At 40.5% G+C, this 22,438-nt stretch overlaps 1 protein-coding gene across 1 annotated transcript in view; it reads left to right on the top strand.

Annotated features, from left to right (window-relative positions):
• The first annotated feature begins 1,810 nt into the window (after positions 1-1,810).
• Positions 1,811-22,438, top strand: part of BMX (BMX non-receptor tyrosine kinase) — a 28,830-nt gene continuing 8,202 nt past the window's right edge. Inside the window, exons 1-12 of the mRNA XM_035895483.1 lie at positions 1,811-1,948; positions 2,961-3,065; positions 5,406-5,487; positions 7,143-7,262; positions 9,072-9,141; positions 9,452-9,533; positions 13,987-14,165; positions 17,269-17,328; positions 18,135-18,189; positions 19,811-19,890; positions 20,558-20,685; positions 21,108-21,182. Of these exons, the coding sequence (XP_035751376.1) occupies positions 1,811-1,948; positions 2,961-3,065; positions 5,406-5,487; positions 7,143-7,262; positions 9,072-9,141; positions 9,452-9,533; positions 13,987-14,165; positions 17,269-17,328; positions 18,135-18,189; positions 19,811-19,890; positions 20,558-20,685; positions 21,108-21,182 (1,174 nt within the window). The remainder of the gene's footprint in view (positions 1,949-2,960; positions 3,066-5,405; positions 5,488-7,142; positions 7,263-9,071; positions 9,142-9,451; positions 9,534-13,986; positions 14,166-17,268; positions 17,329-18,134; positions 18,190-19,810; positions 19,891-20,557; positions 20,686-21,107; positions 21,183-22,438) is intronic.

Raw genomic sequence — 22,438 nt, 5'->3', positions numbered from 1 at the left:
TTGTTTTGTTAGTGTTTCTAAAAGTAGTAATGGAAGTACTTGGCCTTTTTTCTAAGCCGCACTGACTGTAGAGTGCAGTCACTCTGTGTGGCTTCAGCTGATATTCCCTGGGCTCTCAGTGGTCACAGTGTTAGAGCCGACGTGGATTAGAAACCTCGACTCACATGAGCAATGTTATCAGTCCTGGCAGTTCAGGTAACTTCTCAGATTATATGAAGCAGCAGTTAATTAAGAAAATGTGTAAAGATCACACAGTGACAACCCCAGAAAAAGGACCTGCAAATAATTCTTTAAAATAAAGGAGCTGAAATCCCATCTCCTCCATCCATTTTTCTGGCCTCCAGTACTCCCGTGAGCTCCATGAACTTCAGCGGGTTGGAGCTAAAGATTGGATGTTTCCCAGTGTAAGGAAGCAAACCCACATGCTGTTACAAAAAGCAGTTCTTACTGCTCCGTTGTGGGAGTGACAAGGTTTTTAACATTTTCTGTCAAACCTAATACTTTCATTTCAAAGACAGCTTCTCTAAGCTATGTTGAACTAACTCCTAACTTCATGCTAGTTACTCTTACAGTCAGGGCAAGTACCTACCCTGTAATACCTGAAAAATTTCCTAAAGTGGGGTGGATACTCCTCTTTTCCCCGGCATCAGAGCAGACATCTCAATAGGAAGATTTCGGCCCCAACTCTTCCTTTACCTACCCCAAGCTCATATCTCCTTCAGATGTTGCACACCATGGCAAGATTGCCTTTAAACTGACTCACCACTGGCACTAACATACACTGGTCTGTCCAAAAGAGAGTTGGTGGAAGGTGTAAGTAGGCATCCTATCCACGGAGAGGGTGGCCAGGTACCCATGGTGGAATAAGGGCTAGCAAAGCCCCCCTTTTCCTCTTCAGACTGTTCCTACTAGATATTTATTACTTTCTGCGTTTGGGTAGGATTCAGTGGATAGATAAGTGGGTGTGATGAGCACCATGCAAATTTTCTGCTGGGCTGTCTGTAGTGAACAGGGTCATATCCAAGTGGGAAGCTTAGCACAACACTTCCCTTTAGAGCTCCAGACCAGTACGGGGCAAAGGACGTGACCTACTTTCTTCACATTTGGGTAAGATAACCTGAAACTGTGCTGAACTTGTAGAAATACAATGGGTCTCATCCTTCTTGGTGTTTTTTACTGTGTGATTATCAAGGCTAAGAAAAAATAGATAGATATAAGTATATATGTACATAAATACGTTGCAAGAATATTTTTACTTTTTGATCTTTTCTATGTGTCACTGTTCCATAAATGTGTAATTGTTTCCATTGAAAGAAAGAAATGGGAAATTTCCAGTTCAGGGAACAGGCACGTCAGCACTAGGTATGCTTTTCTGGTCTGTAAAAAGAAGGGGTTTCTTTTTTGTTGTTTTTCTCTTTGCTGTTGTAATATCTTTTGTGTTATGCTGCGGATGTAATACATTTGTGCATAAAGCAGACTGCTCTTTGCCAGGAAGGGTGCATGGCTTTAAAAAGAGAGATCCTCAGATGATAAACTAGTAAGAGATGCCTTGTTTAGAACTACAGTATAGCTGTAGCTTAATTTTTGTATACTGTGTTTATTCTTACTGAGTGAATAAGCTAAACAACCTCATTTGTTTACGCATTATTAAACACGTGCTTTGTGACCATATATTACTATGAAATTTTATACAACATAGAGAGGACAATGACTCTTAATATAGTAATTATTACAGTTTCTATAGTTGATGTCGCTATGTTTATTAATAGTAGTAATAAAAGTAACAATGATGTTCTTTTAGGGAATTATAATGGAGAAGAAAGCAATTCTAGAAGAGCTTCTTTTAAAGAAGTCACAACAGAAGAAAAAAATATCACCAATTAATTACAAGAAAAGGTTGTTTGTTCTGACGAAAACAAACCTCTCTTACTATGAATATGACAAAGGGGTAAGAAATAATTTTTTTAAGTAAACTGTTGTAAGCTTTTCCAGTGTCACCTCATTTCTCTGGTTTTCATCTGTGAAACTTGATTCGACATTGTGTGTTAGAACAACAGGTGTACTTTGCTTTGAGTGGAATTACAGGGTATCAGATCCTAGTTTCAGTTCAGGCAAACACTGAGCCGCAGGCTTAAGATTGTCTCTGTTCAAAACAACTCTTGCAATTGTGCTTACCATTGAGCATCTGCTTGTGGCCTTCCAAAGAGAACTTGAGCGAGTAATTAACTTTGGCATATGTTTACACATTGTCTTGAATAGGGATGTTTTCCTTGTTCAGGCTTCCCTCTGAACTGATGTGAATAAGTGGCTTCAGAAGTTACTTGTGTGAGGCACAATTAGTTCGGAATCGCATCTCTCAGCTGCACGAAGCAGATGGTCAAACTATCCTTGTTTCCTAAGGAATGACTGTATATCACAAAGGGGTGGCTTTTCACTTGGAAGATCTCCCATCAGGAATGCAAATACATGTCCCAGGCAACTTATTTTAAAGCTTTTTTCTCCTTTTCACACATTTGGACTCCTCCTGCGACTTACATACCATTACAAAACTGCAGGGAAGCTCAGTGAGATTAAGCTCCGTTACCTTAACAAAATTATGAATGTTACAGCGAGGCTTCTGGTTTGCACTTAACGTATTTACCTCTTAATTCCTCCTTCTTCTTTTCCTCCTAGTCCTCCTTCTGCCCTGTACTCCTGCAATTACAGCAGATGCTTTCTCAGATGTAGGGCAGTGTCCTGTAATTCCTGTAACTGACTGACTTAAAAAGGAATTTGATCAATATATTAGATGCAGGTAGAGTACCAAGGAGGTTTTTTTACTACCTTTCTTTTAAAGTTTAACAAAGGTGAAGCTATGGCTTATATGGCTTGAAATACAAAATTGTACAAAATCATCAAACTAGAGCACTTTACATTGTGTTAACATTAGTTTATAGTCTGCTGTGGTTTCTCTCCCTTAGAAAAAAGGAAGCAAAAGGGGGTCAATTGAGATTGAGAAAATCCGATGTGTTGAGACAGTGAATGCTGAGGAATCAACACCTCCTGCGAGGCAATATCCTTTTCAGGTGAGCCCTGAAATCTGTTTAATTTACATTTCATGTGAAACATGCCACTCATCCTAAGCTTACACTTAGTGTTCCTGTCTGTCCTAAGTGGTGATACCTGGTATTGCTGAGTGACACTGATAGCTACAGCAAATAGAAAATCAGTCCCTATTACTAAAGTTGTGACTTTGCTGAAATATTTTTAATTGACCGTGATAGAATTTAGATCAAGTCTTGCTTCTTTTATGTTCAGAGGTCTATCAGATATTTGCTTTAATAGTATCTGGAATATATAGATCACTACACTAGATGATTATCCGTATTTTAAGGCAGAATTAAGCACTTAAAAAATCTTATTTTAATTTTCACTGTCTCTTTCCACTTCCTTTTTTTGGCCTCAATACCAAGTGCAGGATGTGACCCCTGACTGCCTCATTACCATTCAGATGTGTCACAGTCAGGAGATCCAAGGCTATGCCCTGTATCAGAAGATGCAGCTGCGCAAAGCGCTACACATGTTCCAGAATTAAATGCGATAAGAAAACCATAACTTCAAATTTGCTGCCTTCCATCTGTTGCAGTGGCCCAGCTCAGGTTCCTCCTACAGCCTCCATCAATCTCAGTTCTATGGGCAGTGGGACATGCAGATGTGAGAAGTGGCCACAGATGCCCTTCTGGAGTGCCGCTGCCAAAAAGCGCAACTGCAAGCAGCAGGCTGCTGGAGTGAATAACAGGGTTGCCAAAGAGTGTGTTAATTCATGACCCTGCAATAACAGCCATGCCCAAGGGCAACCTCAGGAGAAATACTTAATATTTCACTGCCTGGTTGATCCTAGGTGTCATCCTGTCTTCCTTTCCCTTCTCCCTCCCCCAGTTTTGTGGCACTGAATGACATATTTATGTTACATTAGTGTACTTTTTGTCAGGAGTGCCTAATTCAATTAAGTGGGGAAAAGAGCATATGCTATAGTTACAGGATGGGGGACCCTGTTCTGGGAAACAGACTCTCTAAAGAGGACTTCAGGATCATGGTAGGTGAACATAAATTCCCAGTGTGATGCTGTGGCCAAAGGAGCTAATGGCATCCTTGGACATGGAAGCAGGCACATATTGAGTAAAAGCACTCAATATGTTTTGACATTACTGTGAGCACCGGGAGAATATTGTGCCTAGCCCTGGTGACTATAATTGAAGAAAGATGTTGTAAACGGAAGACAGGTCAAAGGAGAGACTTGACAGTGACTAATAGATTGGATGGATAACATGTTAAAGAGAACAGCTCACAGGGCTCCACCATTTAACTAAATAAAGAGACAGGAAGCAAATTGATCAGTCGTGTCGACTTACCAGCAGGAGTACACATTTAATGACGAGGGCTCTTCACTTTAACAAACAAAGGCAATAAAGTGGTGTTTGAAATATAGTGCAGATGAGTGAAAAGCAATGCGCACGAGGGAAATGAAACCCTGACCTAACACAGCCACACACACACGCAGAGTCAGCCGAGCACTGAACATGATCTAAAAACCAAAGCAGATGCTAGTAATTATTAGGTAGGCTGCAAAGAAAGCTAGCAGAAGACAGGCTGAAAACAAGCAGAAGAAGTTGACTCCATATTGTGTAGCAAAGCTGTAGGACTACTTACCGCAGGATGCTGTAGGCACTAGTTATTTGCTTAAAAAGACAACTGGACAAATTCATAGAGGAAAAATACCCCTCTCAAAGGCTATTGACTATAAATGCATCGCCTTTGGATCAGGAGTCCCTGATCACTGTACAGCTGCCCTGAGCACATACCCTGCCTCAGTATTTGTTACTGGACTCTGACAGAGATGGGTTCCTGACCTCGGTGAGCATTCGGTCTGGCCTTGTGTAACATGAGCCAAAAGCTGGAAGATGAATCTGGAAAAGCTGAAGTGGAAAGAAAGAGTTTACATGTGGGCTATAAGGTCTTTTGTACATAGAAGATGGGAGTATTTAGAAATATTCAATGCTGTCCTTTGTTTCTGCAACTGTGCTTTAGGACACGATCTACTTCGGTTAAGGTGGTTTGTATTTTTATTTGTATTTGTATTTGTATTTGTATTTGTATATATTGATATTGATATTGATATTGATATTGATATTTATATTTATATTTATATTTATATTTATTTACTTGTATGAAATATGAAGTATTTATATGAAATGGCAAGAATATAAGTGGCCTCTGAGAAACATTACTAAGTTGTGGAAGTTCAATGTGGGTCCATAAAGCCTATTTTTTTTGGTTCCTATCCTCTTCTCCTTTCCCTTCCTTGCACAGTAGCATGTTTTCAGGTGGTACATTCTCACCATGCTGGCTTTCCCAAACTCTTCCAGATTGTGTACAAGGGTGGCCTTCTCTATGTCTATGCCGCTAATGAGGAGAGCAGGGAGCGGTGGCTTGCAGCTTTGCATAACGGTAAGACTATACCGTTGTGTACCAAAATACTCAAATAACATGAGGAGAGATAGGAAAATGCTCCTGCCCCATCATTTTGTGCAATTGTTCATCACCTGTCTTTAGTCTTATTTATACTTCAGCACCAGCTGGTTGAAATGCATGGTATTTTCAAGAATGGATTGGAAATTTTAAAGGCTGGAAGTCTTAGTAAGAAATAAGCCAAGATAAAGCTTATTTTTATATTTTTCATGGGCATTTTTTAATTTTCATCGTGTGTTCAGCCTTTACCGATGCAGGCTAATAGAGCACAACTATTTCTAATGTAGGTATACCATTCGTATAGCCTATACTGCTAGTGCTTTTTTTGTGTTTTCCTCTTTTTTTTCAAGGAAATTTCTATTGTTTTCAATAAAGCAAAATCACAGTCATGTAAAGCATAATTTATAAGCAGAAAACTGTGTCCCTGCGTAAATCCAGTGAAGGTAAAAACCTCACATTGAGTAGAAAACCTTCACACATGCTGGCCATTGTAGGAACAAAACCAGGCAATCTATAATGGACTTTGAACAAATATCCTCCCCAGTTTTACTTGTAAGCCCATGTATGAGCTACGTCTCTGTTTGCGACTCCCTTTGCATGCACAGAAGTGAAAGTACGTCAGTTAATTTGCCAGTGTTATGGAGAATGTGGACCAAAAGTAGAATTGGAAGCATTCAGCAAACTAACTACCTTGAGCCGTCTAGAAACCAAGGTTTGCAGTAAGATCTTTTAAAAGAAAATTTGTGAAGAATAAGGTTGTGTAATTGATATATTTTGTAATGTTCATGAGACAATAGCATAAATATTCAGCTGCCTACAAGCCTCTTAAAAAGTGTATAAAAAGCACTTGTCCCCAGGAGCTGCCCTGATCCTTTTGTTGCTCTCTCACGTGCTCAGGAACCTTGGGTTTACCATGGCTCACAGCAGCAGGACTGAGAAAGCCAGTCCTGAAACAATCAGGTTTTAAAGTCTCACTCTATACCTTCGACATTTTTTTAGATACAGAACTAATGTATCACTAGCACAATGATACTGCTGGGGCCATTTTTCTAGAGTAAACCAGTGCTTTGAATATGAAATAGGTATTTCTGTGACAGTGTTCCCTTTTGGTGTGCTTATATAAGAAATGTGTTTTAACAGATAAAGATTAGTTTGGATTTTCCATATGGGTATTGTGTATCTTTTCTAATACTGAGTATCAGCGAATATAAGTTTCTTACAATAGATAGTTCTAGGAAAATATAGATCATATTTTAATCTATGAAAACATTTTCTTTTAATTAGCTTTTTTTTTATTGATAGTAAAATCTTTGTAAGATCCGTGATTTTGAATCATAACTGTTGGATCCTGCTTTCCCTTCAGATGTTTCATTGGATTGTACTGTATCTCCTTCTTGACATCCAGGTTTCTTTCTCAAAGAAACAGGTAGCTGGGGGGGTATGGATTTCAGACTTGGGTTTACATAGAGAAATATGGTAGAGAGATAAAAATGTGACCAGGATGTGTGCCGAGAGCTTGGAGTCAGTAAGCACTCTGGGGTCCCATGGTTTAGCACAGCAGACTCTATTGACCGTAAAGAACATTCCCATTTTGCAGCCTGTCATGTTCTCTTTGGTTTCTTTGTGCTTTCCAGAAATTAAAGACAATTCTGATTTACTAAACAAGTACCATAAAGGATTCTTCATCAACGGGAAGTTCCTCTGTTGCAACCAGACCTGTAAAGCGGCCCCTGGGTGTACGATTTGGGAGAAATGTAATGTGTTCTTTTATTTGTTTCATTAGTCTCATTGATGTTTTTCACAATATTGCCAAAGCACATGGACATTTAAGGCAGTGTGATCAATATATAAGATAATCTACTTTCACCTTTTCCTGTATGTGCTAAGCTCCTTTTAACATCATAGCTGCTATACATTGTAGCTTTATATTCCCCCATCTGTAACTGGAGGAAATAATACACTAAATTATATCCGATGTGTTTGATCAAAAAGTTAGTGACATTTTTACCTACAAAATAAACTAGGTGGAATTATTTTACTCCTTATTCTCAAGTTTTCTAGCTAAATTGTAGCATCACGCTGTAAGACGCTTCCAGTGGTGAGGTCCCATAAGCTGAATGGGTAGGAAAAATAGAAGTTCAGCACAAGAGTGTGTATGAATGTGTATAAAACAATACCGTTTCAAAACTAAATTGAAGTGAAAGTATTACATGAATATATAATTATATTTATATGATCTTTTTCCTAAAGAGTGTGTTTTAACTTTCTTTTTTTTTTTCATTTTAACATTGTTTTCTAAAGTATTTTTTTTAGAACTTAGTCACACATATTTAAGGGTCTTAGTTTTTGTCTGTAAAGACTGAGAGAATAAAATTTGTAAAGTGGTACCCTCCTAGGTTTCACATTTTCAGGAGTGAATTCCCACATATCTGTGTACATGCTTAACAGTGAAAGGCCATTTTTGGGAGAGGAAACAGCAGTTTATGACTATTTGGGCTTTGACCTTTTAAAGCTTGATTTTTTCTGGAATTGTAGAGCACTGGTAGATCCACTGATTTCAATCACGATTGAATCTTGGTCTCAAGCATTTACAGTCACAATCAAAAAATTATGAACCCCAAATTAAAAGTTTTATCCAAAAATGCAAGTGTGAGCAGTTAGGAACCTGATTGAGATCTGTGCAACTGCCTGTAACAGTATAACATTTGCTTTTGAAAATTTAAATTAATGATATAGGCTTATCTACTATTACTACAGGTTTCATCGTTATGGAACACTAAATAATGTAAAGAGTTGTCAGCTGATTTGTAACTGTAATTTGAATAGCATCATCTAGCTTCAAAACCACTTGTTACAAAAGCAAATACGGCCATAAAACCCTCGTTCAGCGGCAAAGACAAGGAAATACCTCATTACCGCTCATGGGTGGCTTAGCCAAGAGAAGAATTTTAAAAAGAATTTTTGTATATTGAATGCTTCATTTATGCCTGAGATAAGAATGCATGTAGGATAATGTGCTGTATCTACTCTAAATTTGTTCCTAAATAAGCCCCTGAGGTTGGTAGCAGAAGTGTGCGGAGCACAGGGAGACTGTCTATGTAGAGATGACTCCAGACAGCCTCAGCCTTGTAACCACTGGGTAATTGAAAGGTAGCATTTCTTAATCACTTCTTTATAGACTAAAAGGTCAATGAAATTATTTAAAAAAAAAAAAAAAACAGAAAAAAAAAAAGCATATGTGTGTTTCCTTTTGTATGCAATCAAATAAGCTAGCAGAACTGGGAAAACCACAGAGCTAAGTGCTACCACAAATTTCCCTGAATTTGTGTTTTGGCATAGACGAAAATAATGATTGATGGAGTTTTTAAAGACATTGAGACGGTGCTTGACTTAAGAGAAGGTTGGAAAATACAGAGCTAAAGCAGGGCAATACCTCAGGGAGGTGAAATGTCAGCTGTCACGATGCTGTTGCTGCTGCTGTCTAGATCTGCAAGTGAGAAAGCCTCAGGAGATAAAGCCTTACTTAAATTCATGTTTTTTCTTTATTTCTCCCTCTCTTCTAGATGTGACTCTCTGTTGCACAACTGGGTCTGTGAAACCACTGCCTCCAGTCCCTTCAGATGGTACAGAGGGGTGTGGGATGGGATGGAGAATTGCAAACAGCCACTCACTGGAAGCTGGTGTAGACATCTAATCTGCAGAGCAGCTTCAGCATCCTGTGTCCACCAGCATGTCAGAGGGAAGGACTCATCTCCCTCTTCCATGTGCTGTAAATGACAAACTGGGAAAGTCTCAGCCACGTTCAGTTCACTTTAACGTGCTGGTGACAGTACTGGCTGCAGCCCTTGTAGGAAAGTCTTCTACTTTATACGCTTATTTCCACTGGGATCAGGGAATGCCATCAAAATGAGCTTTCTAGTGTGTAGGAGGTCCCCATTCCTAGAGATGCCAAAAACTTCCCTCCACCACCCTCCCCAGTGAAAATGGTTCTCATAGTAGTTGGAGAAAACGTTGTAACCGAAGATGTAAGCAAATATACCTGCTTTAGGTGGGTGAGAAATGGTGGATGAACTGCATTTATCTCAGGCAAGTCCCAAGCTGAGCTGCTCTGGGTTGAGTCAGGAGAATGGATGGCTGGTTAGGAAAGTCTGTTTGGCCCAACTTTACAAGAGACAGCCTCTAAGTTAATGAATTGGGAAGTGCACCTGAGCTCTTTATGAGCTCTCGCCTGTATCTTGACTTTATATAGGACAGAAACCCAGGAGTGTGGTGTGCCACCAGCACCCACTGGGCCTTGCCACCTGTCTGAGAAAGCCAGGCTTTCACAGACCCAAAGAGAAAACCAGGACACCAGGATGCCAAAAAGCGCTGCTTCTGCTCAATTCCGCTTGAGCCCTCTAGCAGTTGCTAGATGAAGAAGGGCAATAGTTGGCAGGGTTAAGAATAAAAGCAGGACTGGAAGATCTGCTTCTATGCTTATTTCCTCAACTATCTCCTCCTGTACAAATACAAGGGCAATAGTGGTATCTTTGACCTTAGTTTTACTGCCCAGCCTAATTATAGAGGTTTGTAGGTGGGAAGGAGGTAACAATGACAGGAGAATACAAAAGAACAAAGTGGCTTAAGTTATGATGGTTTTATCCATTTAAACAAGGGCTAACATCATGGTCTGTCTGTGTAGTCTCAGATCGTTACCCCAGCCTCCTCCAAATTAAACCACATTGGGTTTCATGTCATGGCATTTTTAAATTAGTATTTCCTGCTTTATTTTCATTTGTCTTCTACCGTGTCTCTTTAGAATACAGCCTGGGACTATTTCCTAGCCTCTCTCTGTTAATCAGAAAGTAACTTAAAGAAAAAAGAAAACAAGTTGGAATTTTTGTGTATGCAGTTGACACGAACAGCCAGGACTTTAAGAAACACATAGATTATCAAGACACAGCAGATAAAATCACAAGAGCCATAAAATCGAGCTTTAAGAAAAATAGCAATGGAACCTTGGAAAGAAGCTATGAACAAAGAAGCTTTTGACCTTTTTCCTGATAATGAGATTTGAAAGCAACAGCATTGTGAACACGCAGCAGCGTAACCTGTTTTGAATACCGTGGTCTGTTTTGCCTGGCTTCCATCAGGAGATGGTTTGCCTATCTGGAGAGATCATCAGTCATGCAAACCTGCTGCTGAACATGCTTGCTTGTGCTAGGCCTTTATGATTTATTATTATTATCTGCTTGAGTCCAGAGGAGGTATTTTGAAAGGGAAATTTAAAAAGCAGGGACATGACAGTTTTCAGGTGGGTACTTCTAAAACAGGCTCCGTAACTGCAGATATAATAACTACCACATCTGCTTAGAACAACTTGACTTCATTTTACCAAGCCATATCATATAGTCAGGTTAAGAAGGCTAATACTGACTTCTCATAGCAAGGAACAGTCTATGTTTAGTCACAGAGCTACTACTATAAGCTGTCAGCACATTTGTACTTTGCCCTTTCATCTACTCAGTCTGAGCATCAGAGGTAGCACCATACCCCCAGCCTGCCTCAGTTTTTGTCCTTCACCTGTCCAGCCACTACAAGTCTTGCTCCCTTGCTTTCTTCCCAACTGACCAGAGGTATTACTTTTGTATGTTGGCAAAACTGACCAGTGGCATTACTTTTTGCATGAGGCGTTACTTTTGCATGCTTACATCCTGCAGCTTTGATGCCTGTGTCCCTTACTTCAGTTCGGCATTGTATGTCTAGTCTCCCACAGAGGAGCTGGTTCCTAAAGAGTGATGCCATTATAAAGAATAGCAGGACTAGTGATCCAGTTAAAGATGTCCCTGCTCACTGCAGGGGCGTTGGTCTAGATGACCTCTAAAGGTCCCTTCCAATCCAAAACATTCTATGACTCTATGATTCCGTGAAAGGTCCCTTCATGGGAACCCGTGGGCACTTACCTTGTGCTCAGATAACAGCAGGAAGCAGGCGCTTTCTGCCTGCAAACACTTTCACTGCTGCTGGTGCCTGGCATCCACTGTCTTTGCAATGGCAAACGGTTCATGTAGGTCAGATCAATACTACAGTATTCGATCAAATAGAAGTCTTCTGCGTGCACGCACTTATTTTCTCATGCTTATGTATCGGACGATTTTTATGGAAGTTGAAGTGATCCAGCAAGCACATGCTTCCAGCTGCATGGTAGCGGTGCAGTTCTGCAGATAGAATCATAGAATCATTAAGGAATCATAGTAACTCTTCCCTGTATGCACGTTGCAGCTGAATCTCAGACTGTGACCTACATCTCTCTCTAGATGACAGTAGCACGGTTATCAATATGAAAATCACAATAGTATCACTGCCAGCATAAAGGAAATAATAAGATCCACTCAGTTACTATTAGGAAATGCTCTGGGGCTTTCAGCCAGTGCTGGAAATGGAAAACTGTATATCTAGACACAAATCAGGACATTAATATGTACCAGGTTACTCATTAAGTCCATCCAGAATATTGCAACAGACAAATATGCATCCAGCAGTGAAACCCAAAGGGATGCAGATTTGATGTGCTCATCTTTGGCTGGTTCTTTTCCCTGGCAGGTTGGACAAAGCAAAACTCATTTCTGTGGTAATAAATCTTTATACTATTTACTTTGGCCGATGCTTTGCAATTTCTTCTCTTCACACAAAAAAGAGGAATGCTGCATCAGAGAATGACACTCTGATCATTTCACAAGCAAAGCAAGAAAGCAAGGAAATCAAGAAAGAACAATTTAATCTCCCAAAATGACCAAGGCCAAATGTCAGAGGTGCACATCAGCTCATAAACACATTTACTGAATATCACCTTGCTCTAACATCACTAGATGCTTTAAAGAGAAAACAGCCTCATCTCTGTATTATAATTTTCTCCATCTTTCTGACAACTGCAGGCAACTCTAGTTCTGTCATTATTCCACAAAGCAAATGGGAAGTCTAAGACTTGAATCCTGCCTAACACAGGCCCTCAAGCTATAAGCTCCTTTCCAGCAAAGTCAGATATGACCAACAGGAACCACCCTTACTGGGTTCAAGTAGTAATACTTGATAAGTAACAGACCTACTTCTAGTCAAATGAAGAGGACTCTGCCGTGAGTGATACCTCTTTAAAGAATGAGTGTCTCCACTGGAGCTTAGTGGGATGAGACTGAGACTTTGTGTGTTTGCAGGAAGAGATCATGTGTGTCTTCCGGCTCAGCAGATTCAGTCAGGCATTCACTTGGCTCTTTGGGTTCTCCTTGTTTAAATTAATTTTTTAAAAAAAGTCAATAAAGAGGAAACAAGCAGAAATACAATGCCATGGTCACTTGGACTTGACTTAAAGGAATCACAGCCTGATTCAGGACACCTGGCATTTTTCCCTGGCATTGCATTACAGTGGTTTTCAATTACAAATAGCTGGCATTTGGAGCCTCTTCTCCTAAGTTTCTCTTATTTTCCTGCATCCTTTGCTGTCAGTGTTTCCTGTGTGGTTTTCTCTGCTTTTAAAGAATTGTGATGTCTGGATTTTCTCAGTTATGACATTTCCCTGATTTCTAAATGCATTTCAGTGCCTTAATTTTAGATGCCCTTTTGTCTGTGGTTAGATTGATGTCACCTAACTTTAATGCCAGGCTTCTCATCCAAGTAATTTGTGTAGACCTCCTCAAGAATCAGCAGTGAGAGACAGACACTTCTGTAGCATGACATATTTCACATGAACACACAGGTCAAAGCTAGGTAAGATGAATCCCATAGTTATGTTGTTTAACCCTGCATAGGGAAAGTTAGGCACCAAGGAGTGGGATTCCTTATATCCAACATGCTTAGCAGAGAAACATCAATAAAACATGGTAAGGAAAGGGAATGATGTAGAATGAATGTAGCTTTTTGCTTTCAGTGATTAGCAGTAACAATTGCCTAATGTTTGTTGTGTTTCATGGTAAGTAATGTTACCTGTTGATCAAAAGCCATTCAAAAAACCCCAAAGTTATTTTATAATACTGTGATGGGGCTTTTGATACAACAGGGCATCATCACACTTAGTTATAGCAAAGCACAATTTGCTCATGTGGTGTCCAAAGCACATGAATTGCAACTGTTCGTTAAGTAGTATCAGCTTCAGATAGGTGGCAGGCTTTTGACAGGAGTCAAGTCTATCATGTAACCCTGGTAATGAGAGCTTCCTATTACAGCAGTGTCAGCCTCCACTCAGAGTTAATTGCTCCTGGCATCATTACCATGGAACTTGGTTCTGTTCTCACCCGTCTCACAAATGTGGACAACAGTTTCTGGGCTGTGCTTCTAAATAGACAACAAAAAAGCTGCTTGCCATGCCCGTCTTCTTAGCTTTGATTAATTTGCCTAGTATCATTACACCTGTTGATGATACAAGTGATCGTGTACTTGTCAAATGTAATTTCTTACTGTACCCTGTAGTGCATCTCCTTAGCATTTTATTTTCTCTGTCTTCAAAAGCGAAAACACAGAAGCCTGCTTCAGACGCCATCTCCAGACAAGTCAGTCCTGCAAATGGCTGTGGCCCAATGCAACTATGAACCCGAAGGAAATTCAGCTATCCGGCTTGTCAGAAGCAATAAATACTGTGTATTGCAAGAGGAAGATTCTGACTGGTGGAAAGTAAGGGATTTGGAAGGGTAAGTACGCGCTGCAGAATACTTTTGTTCCATGACCATGGTCTTCCACAAATCTCATCTTCATAGACAACCCTGCAGGCAGTCCTGGTACCTTTCAGGATCGATGTTAGGATTACCTTAGCAGTTTTTAAACCTTGCTCTGCAAGCCTCACTGTCTTCTGCACAACTCCATTTTCATTACCATCCTTGGCTGTCAGGTTGGGTGAGATTTACAACACCCACTGCTTAGTATACTAAGGTAGTACCCAGTGGCCTTAATTTTGATGTGTGCCTGAAGAAGGCCCTGTGTATGCAGGAGCTGTCCAATTTTTCCAACTATTTTGTTTAAGCGAATAAAAAGATAAAATCTTTCCTCACAAATGTTGCCGCTCTTGTTTGCACTAAAGCATTTGTAGACCATCACTGTTATTGCTGCAATAGCAGTGACAGCAGGGAGACCAGTGAGAACTGCTGAAGCACAAATCACTTCTTACCTCAGTCTCTCCCCAGCTTTAGCAATACTTTTCCACAGAGACAGCACACCTCAACCTGCACAGGACAGAAGAGTTTAATCGCTCTCTCTGAGGTTCACAAGTGGAGGAATCCCCTTCAGCAACTTAAAATAAGATATTTTTCATTAAAATCCAACTGAGACAGAAAAGATCGTCTCTTCCCAAGTTATTAGATGGGAAACAGCTTTAGGAGAACGCTGGAGACAAAGGCAATGCAACAAACAGGAGGTTCCTGGAAAAGATAAGATTCCGTGTCTGTCTCATGATGGATACTAGCTGAGTTTGATTTTATGTACTTGATAGAAACGTGGAAGGAAAGAATTTTTGAGCTAGGGGATGCCCAAACTGGTTTGGAACGCAATGAGATTACTTGATCCACTCATAACTGGCTGATTAAGTTTACAACTGCAAGGAAACCAACAAATAAAGCAACCTTAACTTAACGTAAAGTGTCTGCACTTTATAACTCACAGGATTGACTTACTGTTCTGGATGAAGCAAGCAGCACACAACCCAGGCAACTCAAAGACAATAATAAATTAGTAAACTGAGATACGGTCTTAAATGCCTTCACTAGACCGTTTATGGCTGTGTAAAAGCATATGATACAGGCAGTTCTGCTTATAGAACCTGAGTAGGGGTCTCTGAGGTGAATGAAGGTGTGTAGAGAGATCAAGAAAAAGGGGGGCATTTACAGTTTTTTCTTTGGGTTGAGAAACTGATACATCTGCAGTATTGATTCTGTAAGGACAAGTCACATATCATAACAAAACCTTTAAATTCTGCTTGAAAAAAATTGAAGATCTTGTTTTCTTGAATGTAGTAGGAACAAACATCGGGAGTTACCTCTTTCACCTGTTTTCATGCACTCTCAGGTTTTTTTGTCACTCCAGTGAGATCTGTGTTGAAGAAATCCTTCCTTTCTGGGTCCATCCATATTCAGATTTACAACTTTTCCCCCCTATTTATTTTTCTGATGGACACAGCATACAGCCCACCCTCGTACAACTACAAATGCCTGTTGTCCCCCATACCTTAGGTCCAAAATGCCATGCTGCCAGCTGCTTTAAGTGGTAGCTCAGCTGTCCATATTCACTTTGCTTAGCTTCTCAATTGCATCTGGCATTGTGTCGCGGAGGGTGCTGAGCCTACCTATTGACTTTCTGCGTTCGATCTTGGGTACTCTGCTGGCACCCATTAGTCACCGGCGTCTTTCATCACAGCAACTGAGATGGAATGTAATGAAATCGTTGAACAGCTGCTCCAGTCTTCCATAGGACGAAGCCAATCACTGAGGAAGAAGCCATTTCAATGTCTAGCAAAAAGAGTACTTCATTGAAATGTAATTTTCTAAAACAAATTACTTCTGTATTTTTTCTACATGGTAAGTAAAAGCAGAAATGTTTTAACCATGAGCATTTCTGTTAGTGGCATTCTAAAAAGTGGCTCTCTGATTAATCCCTTTTCCTATTTTAAGTGACCAAATTTAAGATGCAGTCACGTACGATAGCTAAACTCTGAACTGTTTATTTTGCAGGAACGAAGGTTTTGTACCAAGCGCTTACTTGAGAAAGTTATCTCTGAATGATGATGAGCCAAGGTGAATCAATATGCAGCCATCCACTGCTTAGATGTTTTCCTCACTACCCTAGTAAAGATTAGGCAATATTTCTGGAGTATTTTTCTTTCTAAGCAACTTTCTGAGTACTACGTATAAAGTTTCCTGGAAGGTATAGAATCAGATACAGTTTGTCTTCTTGACTCATGCATTAATTCAAACAACAACAGTTGAAAATCCTGGTTTCTTTTAAATCAATAGGGTTTTGCCACTGACTTCAATGATGCTGGGATTTTAGTCTTTGTACTCTTATTTCAGCATTAAATCAGCCTTGCTAACACTCTTGGGCTTTTTTGTGTATGTGAATACTCCTGTACAGGGTAAAGGGAATCCAGGTCTGTTGAAGTGGTACATCAGACCCATCGTTTCCTTTTTAGTAAGACAACATGGCATTGTAAGCATTAAATGTATGCCTAAGTATTTGAATGAAAATCCAACAGAATCATAGCAGACTGTCTCATAGTAAACCATACAGGACAAGATTCAGAGGTTTCCTTAAAAAAAAAATCCCTGCTCTTACAGTATCCTGTAAAAGGCAGCATAAATAAGAATAGTAATTTCTGCACAAGAGGTTATTTTACAGGCCTCTTTTTCTGCCATGTGAACTCCTTCTGTTGTCTATTATGCTAAGAACTTTTATTTGGGAAGCCTAGGGTTGTGCAGTTTTGGAAATCTTCCATGTAAATTTTGAAAAGGTAGATGTAGTGTCTTCATCGGGTCACTAAAGGGATATGTAGTTTCATTGCCTGTTACAACATGCACAGAGACTATTTGGCTTTCCATCACATTGCACAGTGGAGGAGAAAGGCTGTATCAGTGTTTACCGAGTCATAAAAAAATCCAGGCAACTAAATATGTCTCAACTTTTTGAAATATTCACCTTAGACCATGGCATAACTACTCAAAAAATGTATTTAGTATGACTTTTAACCTCAGGAAGGTATTTTTCGTAACTAGTTTTTCAGAGTTCCAGCATGCTGTTTTGTCTTTGCAGGGAAAACTCCAGTGTCAGTGAACAGACATTGGCAGAAGAGCAGAGTATTGCTAAGCATGAGTGAGTATATAGAATATGTCTTCATGAGAACAAAAAGATTTTTTGGGCAGAGATTTTCTTTCTATTTTACATGCCCACTATACCTAGAACAATGGTATCCTACGTATGGCTGTCATAATAATAATAATAATAATGATAATAATAATAATAATAATAATAGATACTGTCATCATCAACATTACTGCTCACAGACTTCCAAAGGCATGAATGTATTTGTTTTCAGACAAAAAGAGGCTTTTAGATAAATCAGTCTAGTACACTAATAAAGGGATGCTTCATAGAAGTGAACTGCTATTAAAAAGGCTTCATTGGAGCTCCCTGAACTGATCTGACAGAGCATGTTTGGCTTGTTCCCTCCATTTGGGATCTCTCAGTTTACTTAAATATTATGACAACCAGAAGGTTCAGGTTTAGAGGAGAATTATGCACCTCCCAGTTTTTAGGGGGACAGTTGCGTCATGGTCTGCAGGAGACAGAGCAAACTACTTCTGGGTGGAGCTCCTGGCAGAGCATTAGAGCAGCAGGATCCTCCTCTAAGGATTTACTTTAAAAAGTCAGAGTGACAGAGTGGTGCTAGATATTTCAGGAGGATACCCACTGGATGGATGAGAGGAAGCAGACGGGAACTTGTGTTTTCCCTTTTATCTCATGGCCTAAAATCACACATGCAGGGCAAGTCCCAAATCTACTCTCTGGCTTTTAAAAGCAGTTTTGAAAATATTTACGGTCTAGCATTTTTCATGTGTCTGCTGTCCATTATTCAAAAATCAGCCTGTGAATAATAAGCCCAATATTTCTCTTTGCAGTTGGTATGCTGGTAATATCTCCCGTGCCCAGTCTGAGCAGCTGCTCCGTCAGAAGGTCCTACATATCCTTTATTGCTTGTGTACAAACAACCATGGAAATGTTTCTGTTTCTGTTGTCTTTGCTATACTGTGTAGCTAGAGGATGCTGATGCTCTTCAAATAGCTGTAGTACTACGGAGTGCTAGAAACTCTTGTGCTAACTTGGTATCGATAAACAGATGCCCAGAAATGCCTGGATGCATTAATGGCTCTTCTACATAAATGAACAAATGATGCACCTCTAAAATACGCTTGGAACAAAGCCACACTGAGTGCATTTCCCCTCAAAGCTTTGCTTTTTGGTTTTACCTCTAGGCCTGTGTTGTTTGCTCCAGTGTGGCTCTTTCTGCAGATCAGTCTAGAGTAATTGCTTTTACGATATACAAATGTGGAATGAAAGAATTTCACCTAGAAAAGCAGACAACCCTGAGTAAACTCAGTGCTATGCCCGCCGAGCAATGGCTGGGTGCAGCTGACTAGGAGCAAGGATGGATAGCACCATAGGATTAGTGAGGTGGACAAGTCTTTACAGCAGACGACTGCAGAAGGACTTGTCCATGTACCTTCCTGGAGGAGGCCTAGCCTCAGCCATGCTTTGAGCTTGGGTGTGCTGTGTAAACAAGTTTCCCTCTTGTGGCTTGCTGCTTTCTCACAGCCAGCCTTACTGGTACCTAGCCACTGACAACTTTGATATAACCCAACCCTTTGGGAGTCTTGGCTCAGTGTCCTTTCCCTTAGACCTGCACCATAGGTTTGGGAATGAGATTAAAGTGTGGCAAATCACTGCGGAAAGGCAGTTTTAACAGAGCCCCAAGAGGTGCTGGATACTCCTGACTCCAGTTAACTTTAAGGGGATATGAAGTTTCTTTTGAACTTCATAGCAATGAACCTTGGCCTGTATGTGAGGTTCTAGATGTCTTCTTTCCTCCCTGAAATCGCCATTCCTAGCACATCAGAGGTGTAGCTGTTAAATGAACTCTGAAAACCAGAATATCCAGCCCAGTATGGTAAACCCTTCACAGAGAAGTAAAGGTGGATAGTGAAAGTTAGGACTGGAGTACCACATAAAGGCTAAAAATAGTCCAAATATAATAGAGTGCAGTGAAAATCTTTCTACTTATTCAGGAATTCAGAAATACTTTGGCAATAGAAAATACATCAATCTAATGCATTATGTAAAGGAACTGAGTGTGGTGGATAGAGCTCTTATTCAGATGGGATGTATATGGCAGTGTTTGGGTCTTATAATGTGTACTGCCTCTGGAGGGGGCATGAGGAAGGAGATGGGGTTAACAACTCTTCATGTCCCTAGATATAAGCCTGTATCTGTGCACCAAAACAAAATTGCAGACTACTTGCCTCATGTCTGGGCTAGGGTAAAACTCATCTAATTTTAAACATTTACAGTGGGATACCACAACCAGTTACCTAGACCCTCTTTTTAGTGGAGAGAAATAAATATTTCTAAGGTATAATTCATCTTGTCCTAACATAGTCCTTAGAGGAGGTCAGATGAGTCACGTCTCCTTCTCTCCTTTGTGGATATTAAAGTGTAAAAGCCTAAAGTTTACTGAAATGAATCCCAGTATCATTGTTCCTTGTGACTCTTTTTTTTTTTTTTTTTTTTTTGTAATTAGGGCAAAGAAGGTGCTTTTATGGTTCGGAAATCTAGCCAAGAGGGGATGTATACTGTGTCTGTGTTCAGCAAGGTTCCTGAGTGAGTATCCAAAGAATGTGTACCATTTCTATGAGCATGCTATGGGCATGCTGCTTGGTGGGACTGATCAACAACAAAACCTTGACATTGTGTTAAAGGTGAACCTTGGGCACATTCAGGTCATATTAGTTACGTGAATTAATTCATGACAATGGCTCCCCGAATGGGGGAACGGAGGTCCAGAATTGTCTCATCTAAACATAGGCATGTAACAGGCACATAATCTAGGGGAACAGCAGGGTCTCAAGAGTGAGAGAGAAGAAAGGGAAGGGGAGCAGGAAGGGGAAGGAAAAAGAGAAGGGGATGGGGAAGGGCAAAGGAAGAGCTTCAAAATTAGATGTAGAACCATTGCAAAGGCAGTATATGAAAGTCTTTTGTTCTAGATGTAACTGTTGGGAGACAAGTACTAACCATCAGACTACATTAGAATATGCAGCAGCAGTCTCCAATGTGCTAGGAGCCTGTACTACATAGCCAGCAGGTGTTAAGGGGGGAAAGGCAGACTGAGGTAAATGTGACAGTCTTTCTGGTGACATCTGCTTCATATTTTGTCATTTGGCCAGCTGGGCTGTTGCAGTTCGTTCAGCACCTAACTGATCTATTAACGCATGGGCTGGAGGCACTTTGCAAGGCTTTGACATGTACTGCACTTTGTGATGTCTTTCAGAAGTAAAAAAGGAACAGTCAAACATTACCATGTGCACAGAACCCCTGAGAACAAGTATTACCTTGCTGAAAATTACTGTTTTGAATCAATTCCCAAGCTTATACACTACCATCAGCACAACTCGGCCGGTAATCCTATATGCTCTTTCTACTTGATTGGCTTTGGCTTAGGCTTCTGGACTTCTCAGCATTATGGTGAATCTCTTCCAATAATGAATACTCTAAATATTGAAATCTCTTTTGGAAGAGTTTGGGTGAAACTTGATCTAACATATTCACAATCAATACAGCTGCTTTCCTTTGCTGTACTGTTCCTTTGCTTTTTGGTATCGTACCACATCTTCTTGCAGTACCTCTGCTGGACTAGCCCTTAAGCAGAGAAAATTTTTCAGTCTTGCGAAGTGATGCAGCAGCAGCTGAATATTGAATATCTGTCATTACCTGGATAGTTGTAAAGTGGCAGGGAGAGGAAGGTAGTAGTCTCCCTGTATTTTCTTTGATTTCAGAAGACTCATGTATATATTGTGACCTTTAACGGGTTTTCTTTGTAGGTATGGTGACAAGGCTCCGGCATGCAGTGTCTACACAAGTAAATAAAGTCCCATCCACAGCTACATTAGGAAATGGTATGAAGATAACTTTCCTTTTTGAAACTGGTGTCAGTTTTGGCCACTAAGAAAAGAATAACCAGAAAATCATAACTCTTACTTCCTTCAGGCTTGCGGGAAGTTATATAATTTTGTTTGGTGGCCATTTCTGCTTGTCCATTAAGGAAGCAATGTGAGAATTTGGGAAGGATGGTCTTTCAGTCAATAGCTCCTTCTGTAGTTTCCTCTTGTCCAGCGTAGCATTGAGAGTTCTGTGAAACAGGTTCTACGAAATAGGATAACCCTTCCTACAAGTGCATCTAGTCTACATCTGGGGCAGCATGAATGCCAAGACATTTTATACCAACTTTTATGATGTGCTCTTTTTAAGGTATTTTATGTCAAGTCTTCTATCAGCTGCACAAGACTTTGCATGCTTCCTTGCCCAGCACATATGAGCCATGGACATTCTTTCCTTTTGCCACACTACCTGGCAAAGTAATAGAATCACAGAAACATAGAACACTTTGGGTTGCAAGGGACGTTTTGAGGTCATCTAGTCCAACCCCCCTGCAGTGAGCAGGTCTTGTTTAATATCTTTATCGATGACCTGGACGAGGGGATTGAGTGTGCCCTCAGTAAATTTGCAGATGACACCAAACTGTGTGGGAGTGTTGATCTGCTCGAGGGGAGGAGGGCTCTGCAGAGAGACCTGGACAGGCTGGATCGATGGGCTGAGGCCAACTGTATGAGGTTCAACAAGGCCAAGTGCCAGGTCCGGCATTTGGGTCACAAGAACCCCCATGCAACGCTACAGGCTTGGGGAAGAGTGGCTGGAAAGCTGCCTGGCAGAAACAGACCTGGGGGTGCTTGTTGACAGCTGGCTGAACATGAGCCAGCAGTGTGCCCAGGTGGCCAAGGTGTCCACTGGCATCCTGGCTTGTATCAGGAATAGTGTGGCCAGCAGGAGTAGGGAAGTTATTGTGCCCCTGTACTTGGTGCTGATGAGGCCGCACCTTGAATACTGTGTGCAGTTTGGGGCCCCTCACTACAAGAAATACATTGCATTGCTGGAACATGTCCAGAGGAGAGCCACAAAGCATTAAGAAAAAATTCTTCACCGAAGGGTTGTAAAGCATTGGAACAGGCTTCGCATGGAAGTGGTGGATTCCCCATACCTGGAGGTGTTCAAAAGATGGGGAGAGGAGGTGATTAGGGACGTGGTTTAGTGGTGGGATGGCAGGGTTAGGTTAAAGGTTGGACGTGATGATCTTAAAGGTCTTTTCCAACCTAAA

The sequence above is a fragment of the Egretta garzetta genome, unplaced genomic scaffold, assembly GCF_000687185.1.
Source record: "Egretta garzetta isolate BGI_Z169 unplaced genomic scaffold, ASM68718v1 scaffold445, whole genome shotgun sequence".
NCBI lineage: Eukaryota > Metazoa > Chordata > Aves > Pelecaniformes > Ardeidae > Egretta > Egretta garzetta.
This window is presented reverse-complemented; position numbering and strand designations above follow the sequence as displayed.